The sequence below is a fragment of the Oncorhynchus keta genome, chromosome 7 (genome assembly GCF_023373465.1).
Source record: "Oncorhynchus keta strain PuntledgeMale-10-30-2019 chromosome 7, Oket_V2, whole genome shotgun sequence".
Taxonomy (NCBI): domain Eukaryota; kingdom Metazoa; phylum Chordata; class Actinopteri; order Salmoniformes; family Salmonidae; genus Oncorhynchus; species Oncorhynchus keta.
Window position 1 is genome coordinate 33873588 of NC_068427.1, and position 20000 is coordinate 33893587.

Here is a 20000-nt window from a genome sequence, read left to right on the forward strand (position 1 = left end):
AAGAGGAGAATAGGAGTGAGGAGAAGAGTAGAAAAGGAGGGAGTAGAAGAGGAGAAGAGGAGTGAATAGAAGAGGAGTGAGGGGAAGACGAGTGAGGAGAAGAGGAGAAGAGGAGTGAGTAGAATAGTAGAGGAGGAGTGAGGAGAAGAGGAGAATAGGAGTGAGTAGAAGAGTAGAGGAGGAGTGAGGAGAAGAGGAGAAGAGGGGAAGAGGACTGAGTAGAAGAGGGGAAGAGGACTGAGTAGAAGAGGGGAAGAGAGGAAGAGGAGTGAGGAGAAGAGGAGTGAGGGGAAGACGAGTGAGGAGAAGAGGGGAAGAGGAGTGAGTAGAAGAGGAGAAGAGGAGTGAGGAGAAGAGGGGAAGAGGAGTGAGTAGAAGAGTAGATGAGGAGTGAGGAGAAGAGGAGAAGAGGGGAAGAGGACTGAGTAGAAGAGGGGAAGAGGACTGAGTAGAAGAGGTGAAGAAAAGAAGAGGAGAAGAGGAGTGAGTAGAAGAGTATAAGAGGAGTGAGGGGAAGAGGGGAATAGGAGTGAGTAGAAGAGGAGAAGAGGGGAAGAGGACTGAGTAGAAGAGGAGAAGAAAAGAAGAAAAGAAGAGGAGAAGAGGAGTGAGTAGAAGAGTAGAAGGGGAGTGAGGAGAAGAGTAGAAGAGGAGGGAGTAGAAGAGGAGAAGAGGAGTGAATAGAAGAGGAGTGGGGAGAAGAGGGGAAGAGGGGAAGAGGAGTGAGTAGAAGAGGAGTGAGGAGAAGAGGAGTGAGGAGAAGAGGAGAAGAGGGGAGGAGGAGTGAGTAGAAGAGAAGAAAAGAAGAGGAGAAGAGTGAGTAGAAGAGGAGAAGAGAAGAGGGGAAGAGGAGTGAGAAGAAGAGGAGTGAGTAGAAGAGGGGAAGAGGGGAAGAGGAGTGAGTGGAAGAGTAGAAGAGGAGTGAGTAGAAGAGGAGAAGAGAAGAAGAGGAGAAGAGGAGTGAGTAGAAGAGGAGAAGAGGAGTGAGTAGAAGAAGAGAAGAGGGGAAGAGGAGTGAGTAGAAGAGGAGTGTGTAGAAGAGGAGAAGAGGGGAAGAGGAGTGAGTAGAAGAGGAGTGAGTAGAAGAGGAGTGAGGAGAAGAGGGGAAGAGGAGAAGACGAGTGAGGAGAAGATGGGAAGAGGAGTGAGTAGAAGAGGAGAAGAGGAGTGAGGAGAAGAGGGGAAGAGGAGTTAGTAGAAGAGTAGAGGAGGAGTGAGGAGAAGAGAGGAGGAGGAGTGAGTAGAAGAGAAGAAAAGAAGAGGAGAAGAGGAGTGAGTAGAAGAGGAGAATAGAAGGGAAGAGGGGAAGAGGAGTGAGTAGAAGAGGAGTGGGTAGAAGAGGAGAAGAGAAGAGAAGAGAAGAGGGGAAGAGGAGTGAGTAGAAGAGAAGAGGAGTGAGGAGAAGAGGGGAAGAGGAGTGAGTAGAAGAGAAGAGGAGTGAGGAGAAGAGGAGAAGAGGGGAGGAGGAGTGAGTAGAAGAGAAGAAAAGAAGAGGAGAAGAGGAGAAGAGAAGAGGAGTGAGTAGAAGAGGAGAATAGAAGAGAAGAGGGGAAGAGGAGTGAGTAGAAGAGGAGTGAGTAGAAGAGGAGAAGAGAAGAGAAGAGAAGAGGGGAAGAGGAGTGAGTATAAGAGGAGAAGAGGGGAAGAGGAGTGAGTAGAAGAGTGGAAGAGGAGTGAGTAGAAGAGGAGAAGAGAAGAGGGGAAGAGGAGTGAGTAGAAGAGTAGAAGAGGAGTGAGGAGAAGAGGGGAAGAGGAGTGAGTAGAAGAGAAGAGGAGTGAGGAGAAGAGGAGAAGAGGGGAGGAGGAGTGAGTAGAAGAGAAGAAAATAAGAGGAGAAGAGGAGTGAGTAGAAGAGGGGAATAGAAGAGGGGAAGAGGAGTGAGTAGAAGAGGAGAATAGAAGAGAAGCGGGGAAGAGGAGTGAGTAGAAGAGGAGTGAGTAGAAGAGGAGAAGAGAAGAGAAGAGAAGAGAAGAGGGGAAGAGGAGTGAGTATAAGAGGAGAAGAGGGGAAGAGGAGTGAGTAGAAGAGTAGAAGAGGAGTGAGTAGAAGAGGAGAAGAGAAGAGGGGAAGAGGAGTGAGTAGAAGAGTAGAAGAGGAGTGAGTATAAGAGGAGAAGAGGGGAAGAGGAGTGAGTAGAAGAGTAGAAGAGGAGTGAGTAGAAGAGGAGAAGAGAAGAGGGGAAGAGGAGTGAGTAGAAGAGTAGAAGAGTAGAAGAGGAGAAGAGAAGAGGAGTGAGTAGAAGAGGAGAAGAGAAGAGGGGAAGATGAGTGAGTAGAAGAGGAGAAGAGAAGAGAAGAGGGGAAGAGGAGTGAGTAGAAGAGGAGAAGAGGAGAAGAGGAGAAAAGGAGTGAGGAGAAGAGAGGAGGAAGAAGAAGAGGAGAAGAGGAGTGAGGGGAAGAGAGGAGTAAGAAGAAGACGAGAAGAGGAGTGAGGAGAAGAGGAGTGAGGAGAAGAGAGGAGGAAGATGAAGAGGAGTGAGGAGAAGAGAGATACCTAGTCAGTTGTCCAACTGATTGTATTCAACTGAAATGTGTCTTCTGCATTTAACCCAGCTCGGGGTATTCGATCCAGCAACCTTCTGGTTACTGGCCCAATGCTCTAACCACTACCTGTAACTGATTTACATTAATACATGAATGCCTAAGACTAAGAGATTGGTAGGAGAGGAACCAGTGGTAACTGAGTCCAATTACACCGCACTCTATAATAATTGTAGCTCTTTACAAGATTTGACTGTACAATGTTGACAAACAGTATCAGAAACAGCATCCAGATCTAAGTTGGGTTAGGACTGAAATTAGTTGAGTGTGTGTGTATGTTTGTGTATACACAGACTTGTGTGCATGCATTTGTGTGGGCATGTGTTTGTATGTGTGTACGTGCGTGTGTGTGTACCTCTATGTGTGTGTGTGTAAGCGCCTGTGTGTGTGTGTGTGTGTGTGTGTGTGTGTGTGTGTGTGTGTGTGTGTGTGTGTGTGTGTGTGTGTGTGTGTGTGTGTGTGTGTGTGTGTGTGTGTGTGTGTGTGTGTGTGTGTGTGTGTGTGTGTGTGTGTGTGTGTAAGCGCCTGTGTGTGTGTGAGCGCCTGTGTGGTGTGTGTGTACGCGCCTGTGTGGTGTGTGTGTGTGCGTGTGCGTGTGCGTGTGCGTGCGTGTGACTCACTACACTCTTTAGGGTCTCTGTTGTTCCGTATGAGGACCTTCTGGTTGTTGGCTCTGAACAGGCCAGTCCAGTTGACGGTGTTGTAGTAGCACAGCTGACTGTTATTGGTGATGTACACATTACCAGCACTGATCTCATTCAGGGACTGGAGCTGGAGGGACGAGATCCACTGCTGCTTCAACACAAGGAGAGAGATACCACTGGGAGAGGAGAAGGGAAAGGGAGTAGGGGAGAGAGGGGGGAGAGGAGAGGAGAGGGGAAAGGAGTAGGGGAGAGAGGCGGAGAGGAGAGGGGAAAGGGAGTAGGGGAGAGAGGGAAGATGGAAGAAAGAGAGGCGTTAGAGAAAGAGAATGGTGTGAGAGGTAAGATGGAGGAGGAGTAAACAAGGGTGAGAGAAGTTGAAAAAGACCAGACAGAGAGTGAGACAGACAGAAAGGGGTGAGGAGAAAGATAGAGAAACAGACAGAATAAGGTAGAGATGGAAAGAGAAACAGACAGAATAAGGTAGAGATGGAAAGAGAAACAGACAGAATAAGGTAGAGATGGAAAGAGAAAGGTCAGAGAGAGAAAATAAAGACAGGTGGGTAATAAGAAAATAGATTAATTCCAAGTTAATACACAGATGATGTTATTCCTGCATGGAGAGTGTGTTAGACTGTTAGCAAACCAACTGACACGGATCTCTAAATCTTTACAAAACACTTTGACAGTGTCTACAATCCCTGTGATGCGCACAGCATGCTCCTACAGATAGAGTACCAAAGGCACTCTACCTCTCTCTCCCTTCTCTCTCTCCTTCTCTCTCTCCTTCTCTCTGAAAGGGTCTTTACGTCCCAGAAAGAGCCTTGAAGAGAGGGAGTAGGGAGTGTACAGAGGCACTCAGACTAACAAGAACACAGCTCTCCACTTAGTGATAGGCCACGATGTGTGTGAGTGTGTATGTGTGTGTGTTTACTTTAAATTGTTAACATGTCATTCTCACACCCACTCTCTCTGCTTGCTAACATAAGCTGCTATGTCTACTGTAAGCTCTAATAGCGTATAATGATGTTAACAGCAGTAATATCTTGAAAATAAACTGCTAGCTAGTTAGTTAATGTCACCAAAGCCAATCATCACCTATCCTAATGGTTCTCAACCCACAAATCATCACCTATCCTAATGGTTCTCAACCCACAAATCATCACCTATCCTAATGGTTCTCAACCCACAAATCACTAGTCACTTTAATAATGTTAACATACTGCTTTAATAATAATGTTAACATACTGCTTTACTCATTTCATATGTATATACTGTATTCTATTCTACGATATTTTACTCAAAGCCACTCCGACATTGCTCGTCCTAATATTTAGTTCTAAATTCCATTATTTTACTTTAGATTTGTGTGTATTGTTGTGAATTGTTAGATATTAATGCACTGTTGGAACTAGGAACACAAGGATTTTGATACACCCGCAATAACATCTGATAAATATGCATGTGTGACCAATACAATTTGATTTGATTGTAGTGTAGTGTTCCCATGGCGTGTCTATGTGTGTGTGTGTATGCATGTGTATCTGTGTACAAGTGTCACTGACGTTCTGTGCTTTGGGTCTGCCTGCATGCATGGCAATGGATAATGGCTGTCATAGTGCTAACAGATCAAGGTAATGAGAGTATACAGCCGTGGGAGCCAGATCTATGTACATGTGTGTGTGTGTGTGTGTGTGTGTGTGTGTGTGTGTGTGTGTGTGTGTGTGTGTGTGTGTGTGTGTGTGTGTGTGTGTGTGTGTGTGTGTGTGTGTGTGTGTGTGTGTGTGATCTATGTGTGTGTGTGTGTGTGTGTGTGTGTGTGTGTGTGTGTGTGTGTGTGTGTGTGTGTGTGTGTGTGTGTGTGTGTGTGTGTGTGTGCAGGCGTGGGAGCCAGATCTATGTGTGTGTGTACAGCCGTGGGAGCCAGATCTATGTGTGTGTGTGTGTGTGTGTGTGTGTGTGTGTGTGTGTGTGTGTGTGTGTGTGTGTGTGTGTGTGTGTGTGTGTGTGTGTGTGTGTGTGTGTGTGTGTGTGTGCAGGCGTGGGAGCCAGATCTATGTGTGTGTGTATGTGTGTGTGTGTGCAGGCTTGGGAGCCAGATCTATGTGTGTGTGTGTGTGTGTGTGCAGGCGTGGGAGTCATGGGGAAACTCTGGCATGTTACATGATCAATTGTGACGACATTCCGTCTATCAAATTAGCTGACTATATATACCCATTTGGAAAGCTATGGGGTTGTTCTGATGGGATCTCAAAGGAACAGCAACATTACAGCCATTCTTATATGCCAGACTAACTGTACACAACCTAATTGTAAATCACTAGCTCCTGTTAAAATAGTGCAAAATTCTTAACACACCTCAAAGTATGGTACAATAATGATGTGCTGTAGAGTATGTGTGAGAGGTGTTCCCCAGGGCTCCGTGCTCCAGACCTACCTGTTCAATGCTCTCCATCCTGTGGTTGCCAGATCCTCAGGTCCATACTGTACTAATGTACTGTACTAAGATACTGTAGTAATGTACTGTAGGTTCTTACCTGTATAGAGCTCTGCCTCCTATGGTTGCCAGATTGGAGAAGACACTCAGGTCTGTCATGTTCTCTGGCCACGACTGGATGTTCAGGAAACCTACAGGCACAGAACCAATCACATCACAGCCAATCAAATTACATCATATATCTGTGATGTATTACCAGATCCACATAAATTCCTAACTCACATCAGTTAAACATGTCAAATATATGACAATGAAGATATATACTGTACATATTTTTGCAACTGCCTCTGGGCGTTAAATCATTTAGCAGGTTGAATGAATTGCTGAGCTGATGACCATGGATCATTTAGAAAATGTAATAATGTATTCAATAAATTAAATATTTAGAGATGAGGGGTGAAATCTCATTCCAGCCAGGAGAGGACAAACAGAATGGACAGATGAAGAGAGGAGGAGAGAAGAGGAAAGGAGAGGAGGAGAGAAGAGGCGATAGAGGAGAGGAAACAGGCTAGGAAGTTATGAGGACCAAGGACAACACAAAATACCCAAATGACTTTGAAAACTCCAGACAGCATATTCCCAGGGATATATTTCATAATAGTTCCATAACTGATATTTTGATTGGCTTTAAACAAATTCATTACATTGGTAAGGGATATGAGAGGATCTAATGAAAGGTATGAGGCTCATATCAGCATGTGTTCATATCCCTGATTAATGCATCTTCCAGTCTGATTATGTGAGATGAGTTCCTAAAAGAACCTTGTTTAGAACTTGTTGACAAGAGGCAGATAACCTTCAAGTCTGTCTTCATCAGTCCAGTTTCTCTACTGGGTGAGCTACTGGCTGCTTCTAAAATGGTTCCATATTTACTATAAATCACACTACTTTTGACCAGGGACCAGGGCTTTGGTCAAAAGTAATGCACTATCTAGGGAATTCCGGATGCAGTCCATGGGTCCATCTAGCTCAGTGCCAGATGCGACTAAAGTCATCTATAATTACTATTACATCAGACTAACCGATTATAAGTTGAACCTTAATCAAATGTATATGAATGAAATGCATCACAACCTGCTTTCTATGCCATTAGCATTCTTGAATGCAACCTCCAATATAAAATGGCAACGATTAGCTCCTATCTGAGTCGTTAGAGCTAGTGTCTGATGACAGTAATTGTCTTAATGACAAAATTGCAGGAAGCAATGGCAAGCCTCTCTCTCACCTCTCTTTCACTCACTCATTCATTCTCTCTCTGTCTCTCTTTCTTTATTTCTTTCTATCTTTCTCTCTCCACCTGTCTCATGGTCTTTCCTCAAGAGGCATATGTTTGTTTTTCCTAGAGAGGAGAGGTGGGAGATGGGGAGATGAGAGGTGGGAAGGAGAGCTAGGGAGGAGAGTTGGAGAGTAGGAGAGATTGGAGAGGTGAGCAGGGCGCTTCATCACTTCATCTTGCTAATGGTGCTAACAAGTACCTGCCTGCCTTCCTGGGCAAACAGCTTGAAACAAACAGCAGCAATAGAGAAGGGAAAGGGGGATACCTAGTCAGTTGTACAATTGAATGCACTCAACTGAAATGTGTCTTCCGCATTTAACCCAATCAGACAGGTGCGGGGGTGCTTTAATCAATGTCCACATCATCAGTGCCCATGTTGGTGGTTTACTGCCTTGCTCAAGGGGAAAACGGCAGATTTGCCAGCTCGGGATTCAAACCAGTGACCTTTCTGTTACTGTACAGGAAGTTCTGGTCTCTCTCTCTCTCTCTCTCTCTCTCTCTCTCTCTCTCTCTCTCTCTCTCTCTCTCTCTCTCTCTCTCTTTCTTTCTTTCTTTCTTTCTCTCTCTCTCTCTCTCTCTCTTCTCTCTCTCTCTCTCTCTCTCTCTCTCTCTCTCTCTCTCTCTCTCTCTCTCTCTCTCTCTCTCTCTCTCTCTCTCTCTCTCTCTCTCTCTCTCTCTCTCTCTCTCTCTCTCTCTCTCTCTCTCTCTCTCTCTCTCTCTCTCTCTCTCTCTCTCTCTCTCTCTCTCTCTCTCTCTCTCTCTCTCTCTCTCTCTCTCTCTCTCTCTCTCTCTCTCTCTCTCTCTCTCTCTCTCTCACCCCTGTGGGCAGTAAACAACTGCTGAAAGGATGGAGTCAGTAGCCGAGCATGCTAGAGCTTCTAGAGTAGAGTGGGGGTTTAGGTTCACTGAGTGCCACATTACTGGCGCATCCATGCGAAAGACAAATTACCCAGTATTGCCTTACAGAGAGGAGGGCCACAGGCACCAGATCAAGGGTTAAGAGTTTTAAAGCACCAATGATTACAGTCAAAGCCATGCACTGGGAACCTCACTTATGCTAAATTGCTTCAGTGGATGACCCACCGACCGTACTGTTTGGATAAGCCTGCACTGACCTCATGGAAGGAGATAAAAACAAGTGGCTATGTTTTAGAAGAACACTTGGCAGGAGAAGAGATGTAGGGTGAGATGGTAGCCTCCTACACTGACTGTCATCTGAGAGCTATACAATACAGAGATGGTACCCTAGGTTCAACCCTAGGTTGAAGCAGAAGGGATGACGGTGTGTGTGTGTGTGTGTGTGTGTGCATCACTGCCTGTGTGTATGTATAAGTGTGTGTGTGTGTGTGTGTGTGCATCAATGCCTGTATGTATGTGTGTATGTATAAGTGTGTGTGTGTGTGCATCAATGCCTGTATGTATGTGTGTGTGTGTGTGTGTGTGTGTGTGTGTGTGTGTGTGTGTGTGTGTGTGTGTGTGTGTGTGTGTGTGTGTGTGTGTGTGTGTGTGTGTGTGTGTGTGTGTGTGTGTGTGTGTGTGTGTGTGTGTGTGTGTGTGTGTGTGTGTGTGTGTGTGTGTGTGTGTGTGTGTGTGACGGAGGGTGATAAGGGGTGCCATGCATGCCTGGCCATGGGTCTACAAGGTTGTATCCCAAATGGCAGTCTATTCCCTATTTAGTAGTGCATTCTACAGAGAATGGGGTGCCATTTGGGAGACACATATTGGCTGTACCAGCTCACGTCCTGTCACAGGAATGAAGGGAGGAGGAAGGGAAAGGGGAAGGGAGATTCACTCTACATTAATTCATGAACACACACCAATGCACTCATGCACACACTACGGACCTCCCTTCATGCTCCGTGTGAAACTTTAGAGCTGTGAAACTGGGAGTTCTAGATCCCCATGGGAGAAGAGATAGAGAGACCCTCATCTCAACCCAATTCATCATACTCTTTCAGCTTGTCTTTGGTGTATGGTGTCTTGTGGGAAACAGCAAACACACACAAGGCCCCTTTATACTGAGTCAAATTGTAAGAGAGGGGACACCATGCACATTTGATGAGGGCAAAACAAAATAAAACAGAATAATTTAAAGATGCATGGATAGGGGGATTTCTACAGTAAACCTGCATGTATTTCTCTAAAACATTACACCATACATTATATATATACACAGAGAGTACAAAACATTAAGAACACCTTCCTAAAATTGAGTTGCACCTACCCTTTTGCCCTCAGAACAACCTCAATTCGTCAGGGCATGGACTCTACAAGAGGTTGAGAGAGTTCCACAGGGATGCTGTCCCATGTTGACTCCAATGCTTCCCACAGTTGTGTCAAACTGGCTGGATGCCTTTTTGGGGGGTGCCCTTTGGGTGGTGGACCACCCAGCAGCATTGCAGTTCTTGACACAAACTGGTGCACCTGACACCTACTACCAGACCCCGTTCAAAGGCACTTACATCTCTTGTCTTGCCCATTCGCCCTCTGAATGGCACACATACACAATACCATGTCTCAAGACTTTAAAATCCTTCTTTAACCTGTATCCTCCCCTTCATCTACAGTGATTGAAGTGGATTTTAACAAGTGACATCAATAAGGGATCATAGCTTTCACCTGGATTCACCTGGTCAGTTAATGTATATTTTCCCAAGGAAGATTAGAAAAGACTGAATGACATGGTATCAGAATTGTACATTTATTTTAATTGGATCTCTGTTCTTAACTGACTTAAGAAGATACATTGTTGAAATGGACAGGGTTTTGCCATAATTATGACTTTTTGACTGTGTTAATTAAATACAATTATAATGTCTCTCACCTGTGATCTCCCTAACAGTCCGGAACACATTCAGCTTGTCTGGATCCAAAGCTTTAATGTTGTGGTACACATCCCTGTGAGGGGGAGAGGAGAGAAAGAAAGAAAGAAAGAAAGAAAGAAAGAAAGAAAGAAAGAAAGAGAGAGAGAGAGAGAGAGAGAGAGAGAGAGAGAGAGAGAGAGAGAGAGAGAGAGATCGATCACCCACATAACCACCACCACCAGGTGAGCTGTCTAGAGCAGGGTTATTCAACTGGGGGTCCACGTCCTCTGGAGCTATTGCAGGGGGTCCGCGACAACAGAATAAACACGTTTTTTATTATGTATCTACAGTACAATAGTTAGGAAACTACACTCATTGGAGCCAATGATACTCACTGGAATATCTGACATAGGCTTTGAAAGAGCACCCGCGAATAGGCTAGCAGTGTGGCAAGTGCCACTGGCTGCTGGTAAACTTTCTTGACTTGGACATACATTTCAGCCAAACTTCATGGCTAACCTTTGTTTAATCAGCTGAAGAGCAGCTCTTAGCAAAAATGTGTTTGGAGTGACCTTTCTAGGTAATCCACCCATGCATCAATCTGAGTAACATAATAAAAAATACCCCATCAAAATCAGTCAGCTTAAGCTGGAGATATCAGCTTTTTCTCTGCATGGGCTGTGTCTCAATCCACCATGTCCGCCAATGTCGGTCTTCAACTTGTGGAAGGTGTTTGTCAGACCATGAAAACGTCTGTAGCTTCCGAACGGTTTGGCCTACACACTATTATGAACCCTCTATGGAAAGGGTAGACTTTCACAAACACGATGGATATATCCACTTTACTTCACAACTTGTCTGAAGTCGATAACGCTGATGTGCAAACTTCTGTCAGTAGAGTCCAAACAGTTAGAGCTACAAACCAAGTGTAACCCATACAAACGATTAGTGGTATGGAGGTAGCTTTGTGCCAAATAAGGGGTTAAATATATGTCCAAAAATATATATATTTCCTGAGCTTTCTTATATCTCCTAGATATAAGAGACATTTCCATACCTTATTCCTTAATATTTATTTTTTGACTGTCTTTTTGCCATTTATTAATATATTATTCAATGCGTTTCTATGGGATATAGTAGTGTCATGACGTAGCTCTTTCTGGGTGTAGATCATGGCTTCCCCCTCTCTCTCCTACACCCAGGTTATGTTATCTCAGGTAGTAAATTCCTGGCAGAGACTCTCTTCCCCTTTTCATAAAGTGAGAAAGACCACAGACCAGGTCACCAGGTGCACAGTGTTTCCTCCGACACATTGGTGCGGCTGGCTGCCCTTTTGGTTGCACGCTGTGCGGCTTGGTTGGGTTGTGCTTCAGGGGACGCATGGCTTTCGACCTTCGTCTCTACCGAGCCCGTACGGGAGTTATAGCGATGAGACAAGATAGTAACTACAAACAATTGGGGACTAAAGGAGGAGAAAAAAAAATATCGGAAGAGTCATATTCGGAAAAGTATAACTTTGTAATCTGAAGATTTTCTGTGGTGCCCCGACTTCCTAGTTAATTAAATGTACATGATTAGTTTACATGATTTTGTGTGTGTGTGTGTGTGTGTGTGTGTGTGTGTGTGTGTGTGTGTGTGTGTGTGTGTGTGTGTGTGTGTGTGTGTGTGTGTGTGTGTGTGTGTGTGTGTGTGTGTGTGTGTGTGTGTGTGTGTGTGTGTGTGTGTGTGTGTGTGTGTGTGTGTGTGTGTGTGTGTGTGTGTGTGTGTGTGTGTGTGTGTGTGTGTGTGTGTGTGTGTGTGTGTGTGTGTGTGTGTGTGTGTGTGTGTGTGTGTGTGTGTGTGTGTGTGTGTGTGTGTGTGTGTGTGTGTGTGTGTGTGTGTGTGTGTGTGTGTGTGTGTGTGTGTGTGTGTGTGTGTGTGTGTGTGTGTGTGTGTGTGTGTGTGTGTGTGTGTGTGTGTGTGTGTGTGTGTGTGTGTGTGTGTGTGTGTGTGTGTGTGTGTGTGTGTGTGTGTGTGTGTGTGTGTGTGTGTGTGTGTGTGTGTGTGTGTGTGCTCTCACCCTTTAATGCCAGTGATGAGGAAGACCAGGTTTCCATTGATCTTGGTACAGTTGGTGAACTTGTCTATGTTGCTGGAGTCCACGGTCTGAGCAGATTGCAGACTGGCTGTACCTATACCATCACAGGCTAAAACAGAAGATAAAGAAGGAGAAGAACATTACTTGGTCAAATATTCCCCAAAAATGTAACGGAAATGTGTGGTCAGGCTTTTTCCCAACCACTTTGAAATACTTATATGGATCAGACAGGCACAAGAAGAGACACAGAGTTTGGAGAGATTGGAGCAGTGGGTAAGCCATAGTCAAGCACAACCACAACATAACCACAGCTCAACCACAACTACATCCAATCAACCAGATGAATAAACTGGATGTGAATGACAGGAGGATAGGGTTCAGGACGGTGCAGGACTGGACACCTTTAGGACAGATGTCAGTGCAGGCGATGCACATCTTGATGCGGTTCTGCTCCACCTCCATCTTGTTGCTGGGACAAGCCCTCACACAGGAGCTGTGGTCCACCACAAAGTTATCTGGAACAGCAAACAAAGAGTTAAGAATAGTATGTGTCAGAGCAATTCCAAGGCCGTACCCACTGGGAAACATGTTATGGATGTAATCTGAGGAACAGATTGCAAGTGAACAGATTGATTTGAACTGGTATTGATATGTGTGTCATGGAGGTTTAAAGGTCAACTGCCCCTTAGAACCAACTTCTCAGGTTTTAAATGGCCTATCGATATGAGTCAAAATAATTTATTCTAGTGACAAAATTGTCTACAAAGTGTTAATATGGTCATTTTGGTCATAAAGTCAGTCTTGTTCAAAACAGAGTTTGGTAAGTGATCGCATCATGACATACTTGAGGGTTTGTTTTGGATTACGTTTTGCCTATTAACACATGGTGGAACTGTGTTTTCTGGAAAAAGACTGGGAGAGTTTCCTTTACATGGCCTGGTGACCCGGGCAGGCGGAGACATCTCCTTAGGGGTACCAATGGAATGGTCAAAAATGTTGCCCGCTTGCTTTCAATAATGTTTCAACTCAAATCTACTGTCCTGTTGGTTGTGATTGAATAGCAACGACACACCCAAGAAACACCCACATTAAACCACACCCCCAAGACAACTCTCGTTTGCATACAGTCATGACCCCTAGCATTTCTTAATGAGCATTGATGAAAAACAAGTTCAAATCAGGAAGTGCAGTCATCCTTTAATGTAAATGAATGTCTTCCTCATGAGACTTGAAGGCAATGAATAGCAGTGGAATGTGACTACTGCTGCTGTGCTCCTGAAGATGACTCCTGTGATAAAAGATGTTCCTTGTCCTCTTTATCTTGTTTTATTGTTTTATTGTTCTCTCCGGGTGAGAGCATATCTGGCCCTGCTGGTATAATATCTGATAGGCTGAACTGAGGAAGGATTTTAGGGATAGAAATACACATCAAATAGGGGACCAATGATTGCTTTTCTCACAGCCTCAGGCATGGAGGTGGACACCGAAATTACAGGCACCTCTTCAGGGGTCCTTGTGGCAGTGCAGGAAATAAACAAGCCTGGATCATCACTAAACACCAAAAAGAAGAAATCAGACTGAAATGGGGAGGGACTATCTGAACTTGACCAATAATAACATTATTGTTTTTGTTGCTGCTAAACATTTGTTACGGTGTGCCCTAATAAGGCTGATCCATGTGGTCCTTCATCGGTAGTGGGCTGCATTAGAGGCAGCACACCCCTCTCTCTCTCTCTCTCTCTCTCTCTCTCTCTCTCTCTCTCTCTCTCTCTCTCTCTTCCTGTTAGGAGCCAGAGCTCTTAGCGGAGTGCCAGGCACAAGCCCCAGGAGAGGAGAGGAGAGAAGAGGGAAAGGCAGTTTAAATCAGTGGAGGAAATGGTTGCTTTAAAGGAAGGGGAGGATGAATGGGAGATGTGAAGAGGGGGCTAAGTGGAGATGATCAAGGAAGTTGCTCGCTGCATTCCTCAGGGAAAAAAGGTTCACTTTAAAAAAAAGAGGTTTGAGAAATGAATCAATATCCTGAGGCCCTTGGTAACGAGAATGACCAGCCTTCTCTGCTCCGCTAGTGATGATGAGTCAAGGCCTAGGCCAAAGGTAGGCAACTATGTTCAGCCGCAAGCCAATTTTTGACAGAGCAAACATAATTAGAATAATTTGTACACAGTAAATTGCGTTTAAAACCAAGACATGGTTACCATGCCAGTGTTCTCCCAAAATAAGATAACCTTAACCCGAACAAAACATACATGTATTGTGTAACATGAAGTCCTATGAGTTTCATCTGATGAAGATCATCAAAGGCTAGTGATGAATTTTATCTCTATTTGTGCTTTTTGTGACTCCTCTCTTTGGCTGGAAAAATGGCTGGGTTTTTCTGTTAGTTGGTTGTGACCCAACATAATCGTTTGTGGAGCTTTCGCTGTAAAGCATTTTTGAAATCAGACACTATGGCTGGATTAACGAGAATTCTATCTTTAAAATGGTGCATAATACTTGTATGTTTGAGAAATTTGTTTCATGAGATTTATTTTGATTTATATTTGGCGCCCTGCAATTTCATTGGCTGTTGGCGAGGGGTTCTGCTAGCGGAACGGGGTAACCTAGACGAGTTAAGCAAAAGTAAAATGATCAAAGTTGCTAAACTTGCTAGATAATGTCCAACTCACAACAGAATATCTCCGATGTGGCAAAATAGAGTTGATGGTTATACAGATAACAAATCAGCTCATGAATAATGGAGACAAGGTTTCTTAAAAATGTATATTGTTTGTTGATCACATATTCTCTACCGAAGCTCTCACATTGGCAGCAATATCAGACAGCGCAAAGATGCGGGACAAAAGATATAGCGGTATTTTGACATGCATAGGCAAGACGTGCTTTGATAATGCAACCTATGGATTAAAGAATAAAGATAGAGATTTTCAAGCAAGACAAGAGACAGGATTGGGATGATAGGAAATTAGCCTGAAATATATATAAGGCTATATACAGTTGAAGGTGGAAGTTAACATACACCTTTGACATACATTTAAACTCAGTTTTTCACAATTCCTGACATTTAATCCTCGTTAAAATTCCCTGTTTTATTTCAGTTAGGATCACCACTTTATTTTAAGAATGTGAAATGTCAGAATAATAGTAGAGATAATGATTTATTTCAGCTTTCATTTCTTTCATCACATTCCCAGTGGGTCAGAAGTTTCCATACGCTCAATTAGTATTTGGTAGCATTGCCTTTAAATGCCCACAAATGTTCTATGGGATTGAGGTCAAAGCTTTGTGATGGTCACTCCAATACCTTGACTTTGTTGTCCTGAAGCCATTTTGCCACAACTTTGGAAGTATGCTTGGGGTCATTGTCCATTTGGAAGTTTTAACTTCCTGACTGATGTCTTGAGATGTTGCTTCAATCTACATGATTTTTCTTCCTCGTGATGCCATCTATTTTGTCCCTCCTGCAGCAAAGCACCCACACATTATGATGCTGCCACCCCCGTGCTTCACGGTTGGGATGGTGTTCTTCGGCTTGCAAGCCTCCCCCTTTTCCTTCAGGAAAACAATGGTCATTATGGCCAAAAAGTTAGATTTTTGTTTCATCAGAACAGAGGACATTTCTCCAAAAAGTACAATCTTTGTCCCCATGCACAGTTGCAAACCGTAGTCTGGCTTTTTTTATGGCAGATTTGGAGCAGTGGCTCATTCCTTGCTGAGCAGCCTTTCAGGTTATGTCGATATAGGACTCATTTTACTGTGGATATACAGTGGGGCAAAAAAGTATTTAGTCAGCCACCAATTGTGCAAGTTCTCCCACTTAAAAAGATGAGAGAGGCCTGTAATTTGTATCATAGGTACACTTTAACAATGACAGACACAATTAGAAAAAAAAATCCCTAAAATCACATTGTAGGATTTTTAATGAATTTATTTGCAAATTATGGTGGAAAATAAGTATTTGGTAAATAACAAAAGTTTATCTCAATACTTTGTTATATGGCAATGACAGAGGTCAAACGTTTTCTGTAAGTCTTCACAAGGTTTTCACACACTGTTGCTGGTATTTTGGCCCATTCCTCCATGCAGATCATTAAAAATTCATTAAAAATCCTACAATGTGATTTTCCATATTTTTTCTTCTAATTTTGTCTGTCATAGTTATGATGATCAGTGAGATACACCTGCTGGAGCGCGTGCTACGGATGGGTGTTGCCATCGTGACCAGTGACCTGAGATAAGGCGGAGCTTTACCTAGCATGGCCTTGTAGATGACCTGGAGCCAGTGGGTCTGGTGACGAATATGTAGCGAGGGCCAGCCGACTAGAGCATACAAGTCGCAGTGGTGGGTGGTATAAGGTGCTTCAGTGACAAAACGAATGGCACTGTGATAAACTGCATCCAGTTTGCTGAGTAGAGTGTTGGAAGCAATTTTGTAGATGACATCGCCAAAGTCGAGGATCGGTAGGATAGTCAGTTTTACTAGGGTAAGCTTGGCAGCGTGAGTGAAGGAGGCTTTGTTGCGGAATAGAAAGCCGACTCTTGATTTGATTTTCGATTGGAGATGTTTGATATGAGTCTGGAAGGAGAGTTTGCAGTCTAGCCAGACACCTAGGTACTTATAGATGTCCACATATTCAAGGTCGGAACCATCCAGGGTGGTGATGCTAGTCGGGCATGCGGGTGCAGGCAGCGATCGATGGACAGGGCGTGACAGTATGTTTGACAGTGTGAGTGAAGGAGTCTTTGTTGGGAAATAAGAAGCCAATTCTAGATTTAATTTTGGATTGGAGATGCTTAATATGAAAGGAGAGTTTACAGTCTAGCCAGACACCTAGGTATTTGTAGTTGTCCACATATTCTAAGTCAGAATCGTCCAGAGTAGTGATGCTAGTCGGGTGGGCGGCTGCGGGCAGTGATCGGTTGAATAGCATGCATTTAGTCTTACTAGCGTTTAAGAGCAGTTGGAGGCTATGGAAGGAGTGTTGTGTGGCATTGAAGCTCGTTTGGAGGTTTGTTAACACAGTATCCAACTAAGGGACAGATGTTTACAGAATGGTGTCGTCTGCGTAGAGGTGGATCAAGAAATCAGCCGCAGCAAGAGCGACATCGTTGATATATACAGAGAAAAGAGTCGGCCCGAGAATTGAATCCTGTGGCACCCCCATAGAGACTGACAGAGGTCAGGACAACAGGCCCTCTGATTTGACACACTGAACTCTATCTGAGAAGTAGTTGCTGAACCAGGCGAGGCAGTCATTTGAGAAACCATGGCTATTAAGTGTGCCGATACGAATACGTTAGATGATGTCAGTTAGCCTATCAGAAGTTTCTAAAGCCATGACATCATTTTCTGGAATTTTCCAAGCTTTTTAAAGGCACAGTAACTTAGTGTATGTAAACTTCTGACCCACTGGAATTGTGATACAGTGAATTATAAGTGAAATAATCTGTCTGGAAACAATTGTTGGAAATATTACTTGTGTCACACAGAAAGTAGATGTCCTAACCGACTTGTCAAAACTATAGTTTGTGGAGTGGTTGAAAATTGCTACAACATGAGTGAAGAGCAAAATCCGCTTGTAAAACATGAAGGCAAAACGTTGTATTCTGCTAATATATGAGCAAACTAGAATGGTGTGTATGGTGTGTTTATAATATATAATAATGTATGTTTTTTAGTAGACGCTTAGCGAATTACAGTAATGCGTGTGTGTATGTATGTAGCATATGTGTCTATTCTTATTTCACCGTTTTTTTAATGTCCCCTTATTTCACAAAAGTATGGTTGTATATTTGTGTGTGTGTGTGTGTGTGTGTGGTGTGTGTGTGTGTGTGTGTCATTCCTTACGTGGGCACTTCTTGACGCAGAAGGCACCATAGGTGTACTTGGCTCTGGGGTTGCTTTCCAGCTGGAAGGTGGTGGGGTTGTACACAAAGGGCTGGGGACACTGGGTCACACACGCCCCGCTGTCGTTGAAGTTGGTGCACGCCTGTGGACAAAACACACACACATGCACACACGCAGACGGACACACACCACAAGCGTACACAGGTGAACGTACACACAGGCACACCCACACACACCATCACACACACACACTAGTGCTGGGTGGTCAAGGAAACACAGTCCACACAGCAGTATGCAGCTAAATAACAGACATTAAGCTTCTTATCGTCACTGGGAGCCCTATGCTCTCCAAGCAAGCACATTATCACTTAATTGCTATGTAGCTGTAAACACACACATACTAAAACACACATAAGCACCTTTACTCCACACAGAGACGCATACAAAGCTCTCCCTTGCCCAAATCTGACCATAATTCTATCCTCCTGATTCCTGCTTAAAAGCTCAAATTTAAACAGGAAGTACCAGTGACTCGCTCAATACAGAAGTGGTCAGATGACGCAGATGCTAAGCTACAGGACTGTTTTCCTAGCACAGACTGGAAAATATTCTGGGATTCTTCACATCCAATCAAATCAAAGTTTATTTGTCACGTGCGCCGAATACAACAGGTATTTCATCTTACAGTGAAATGCTTACTTACAGGCTCTAACCAATAGTGCAAAAAAGGTATTAGGTGAACAATAGGTAAGAAAATAAATAAAACAACAGTAAAAAGACAGGCTATATAGCGAGGCTATAAAAGTAGCAAGGGTACATACAGACACCTGTTAGTCAGAATGATGGCATTGAGGAATACACCACATCAGTCACTGGCTTCATCAATAAGTGCATTGATGACCTCGTCCCCACAGTGACCGTAGGTACATACCCAAACCAGAAGTCATGGATTACAGGGTAGAACTGCCGCTTTCAAGGACCGAAACTCTAACCATGACGCTTATAATAAATCCCGCTATACCCTCCAACGAACCATCAAACAGGCAAAGCGTCAATACAGGACTAAGATTGAATCATACTACAACGGCTCCAACGCTCGTCTTATGTGGCAGGGCTTTAAAACTATTATGGACTACATAGGGAAGCATAGCCGCGAGCTGCCCAGTGACACAAGCCTACCAGATGAGCTACATTACTTCTATTCCTTCTTCGAGGCAAGCAACACTGAAGCATGCATGAGAGCATCAGCTGTTCCGGACGACTGTGTGATCACGCTCTCTGTAGCCGATGTGAGTAAAACCTTTAAACAGGTCAAAATTCACAAGGCCGCAGGGCTAGATGGATTACTAGGATGTGTACTCCAAACATGCACTGACCAACTGGGAAGTGTCTTCACTGATATTTTCAACCTGTCCCTGATTGAGTCTGTAATACCAACATGTTTCAAGCAGACCACCATAGTGCCTGTGCCCAAGAACACTAAGGTAACCTGCCTAAATGACTACCGACCTGTAGCACTCACGTCTGTAGCCAAGAAGTGCTTTGAAAGGCTGGTCATGGCTCACATGAACCCCATTATCCCAGAAAACCTAGACCCACTCCGATTTACATACCGCCCCAACAGCTCCACAGATGATGCAATCTCTATTGTACTCCACGCTGCCCTTTCCCACCTGGACAAAAGGAACACCTACGTGAGAATGCTGTTCATTGACTACACCTCAGCGCTGAACACCATAGTACCCTCAAAGCTCATCACTAAGCTAAGGAACCTGGGACTAAACACCTCCCTCTGCAACTGTATCCTGGACTTCCTGACGGGTCGCCCCCAGGTGGTAAAGGTAGGTAACAACACATCTGCCACACTGATCCTCAACATGGTGGCCCCTCAGGGGTGCGTGCTCAGTCCCCTCCTGTACTCCCTGTTCACTTATGACTGCACGGCCAGGCACGACTCCAACATCATCATTAAGTTTGCAGATGACACAACAGTGGTAGGCCTGCTCACCAAAAATGATGAGACAGCCTATAGGGAGGAGGTCATAGACCTGGCAGTGTGGTGCCAGGACAACAACCTATCACTCAATGTGATCAAGACAAAGGAGATGATTGTGGACTACAGGAAAAGGAGGACTGAGCACGCCCCTATTCTCATTGACGGGGCTGTAATGGAGCAGGTTGAGAGCTTCAAGTTCCTTGGTGTCCACATCACCAACAAAATATCATGGTCCAAACACAACAAGACAGTCGTGAAGAAGGAACGACAAAGCCTATTCCCCTTCAGGAGACTGAAAAGATTTGGCATGGGTCCTCAGATCC

The 20000-nt window shown here is 44.3% G+C and overlaps 1 protein-coding gene across 3 annotated transcripts in view; it reads right to left on the reverse strand.

Annotated features, from left to right (window-relative positions):
• The window catches only part of LOC118386327 (receptor tyrosine-protein kinase erbB-4-like), a 668294-nt gene that overhangs the window by 143946 nt on the left and 504348 nt on the right, over positions 1-20000 (reverse strand). For all 3 annotated transcript variants that reach the window (XM_052522700.1, XM_052522699.1, XM_052522698.1), the window contains exons 7-12: positions 17682-17823; positions 12238-12351; positions 11819-11945; positions 9780-9853; positions 5720-5810; positions 3162-3361 (exon numbers count right to left, since the gene is read on the reverse strand). In XM_052522700.1, the coding sequence (XP_052378660.1) occupies positions 3162-3361; positions 5720-5810; positions 9780-9853; positions 11819-11945; positions 12238-12351; positions 17682-17823 (748 nt within the window). The remainder of the gene's footprint in view (positions 1-3161; positions 3362-5719; positions 5811-9779; positions 9854-11818; positions 11946-12237; positions 12352-17681; positions 17824-20000) is intronic.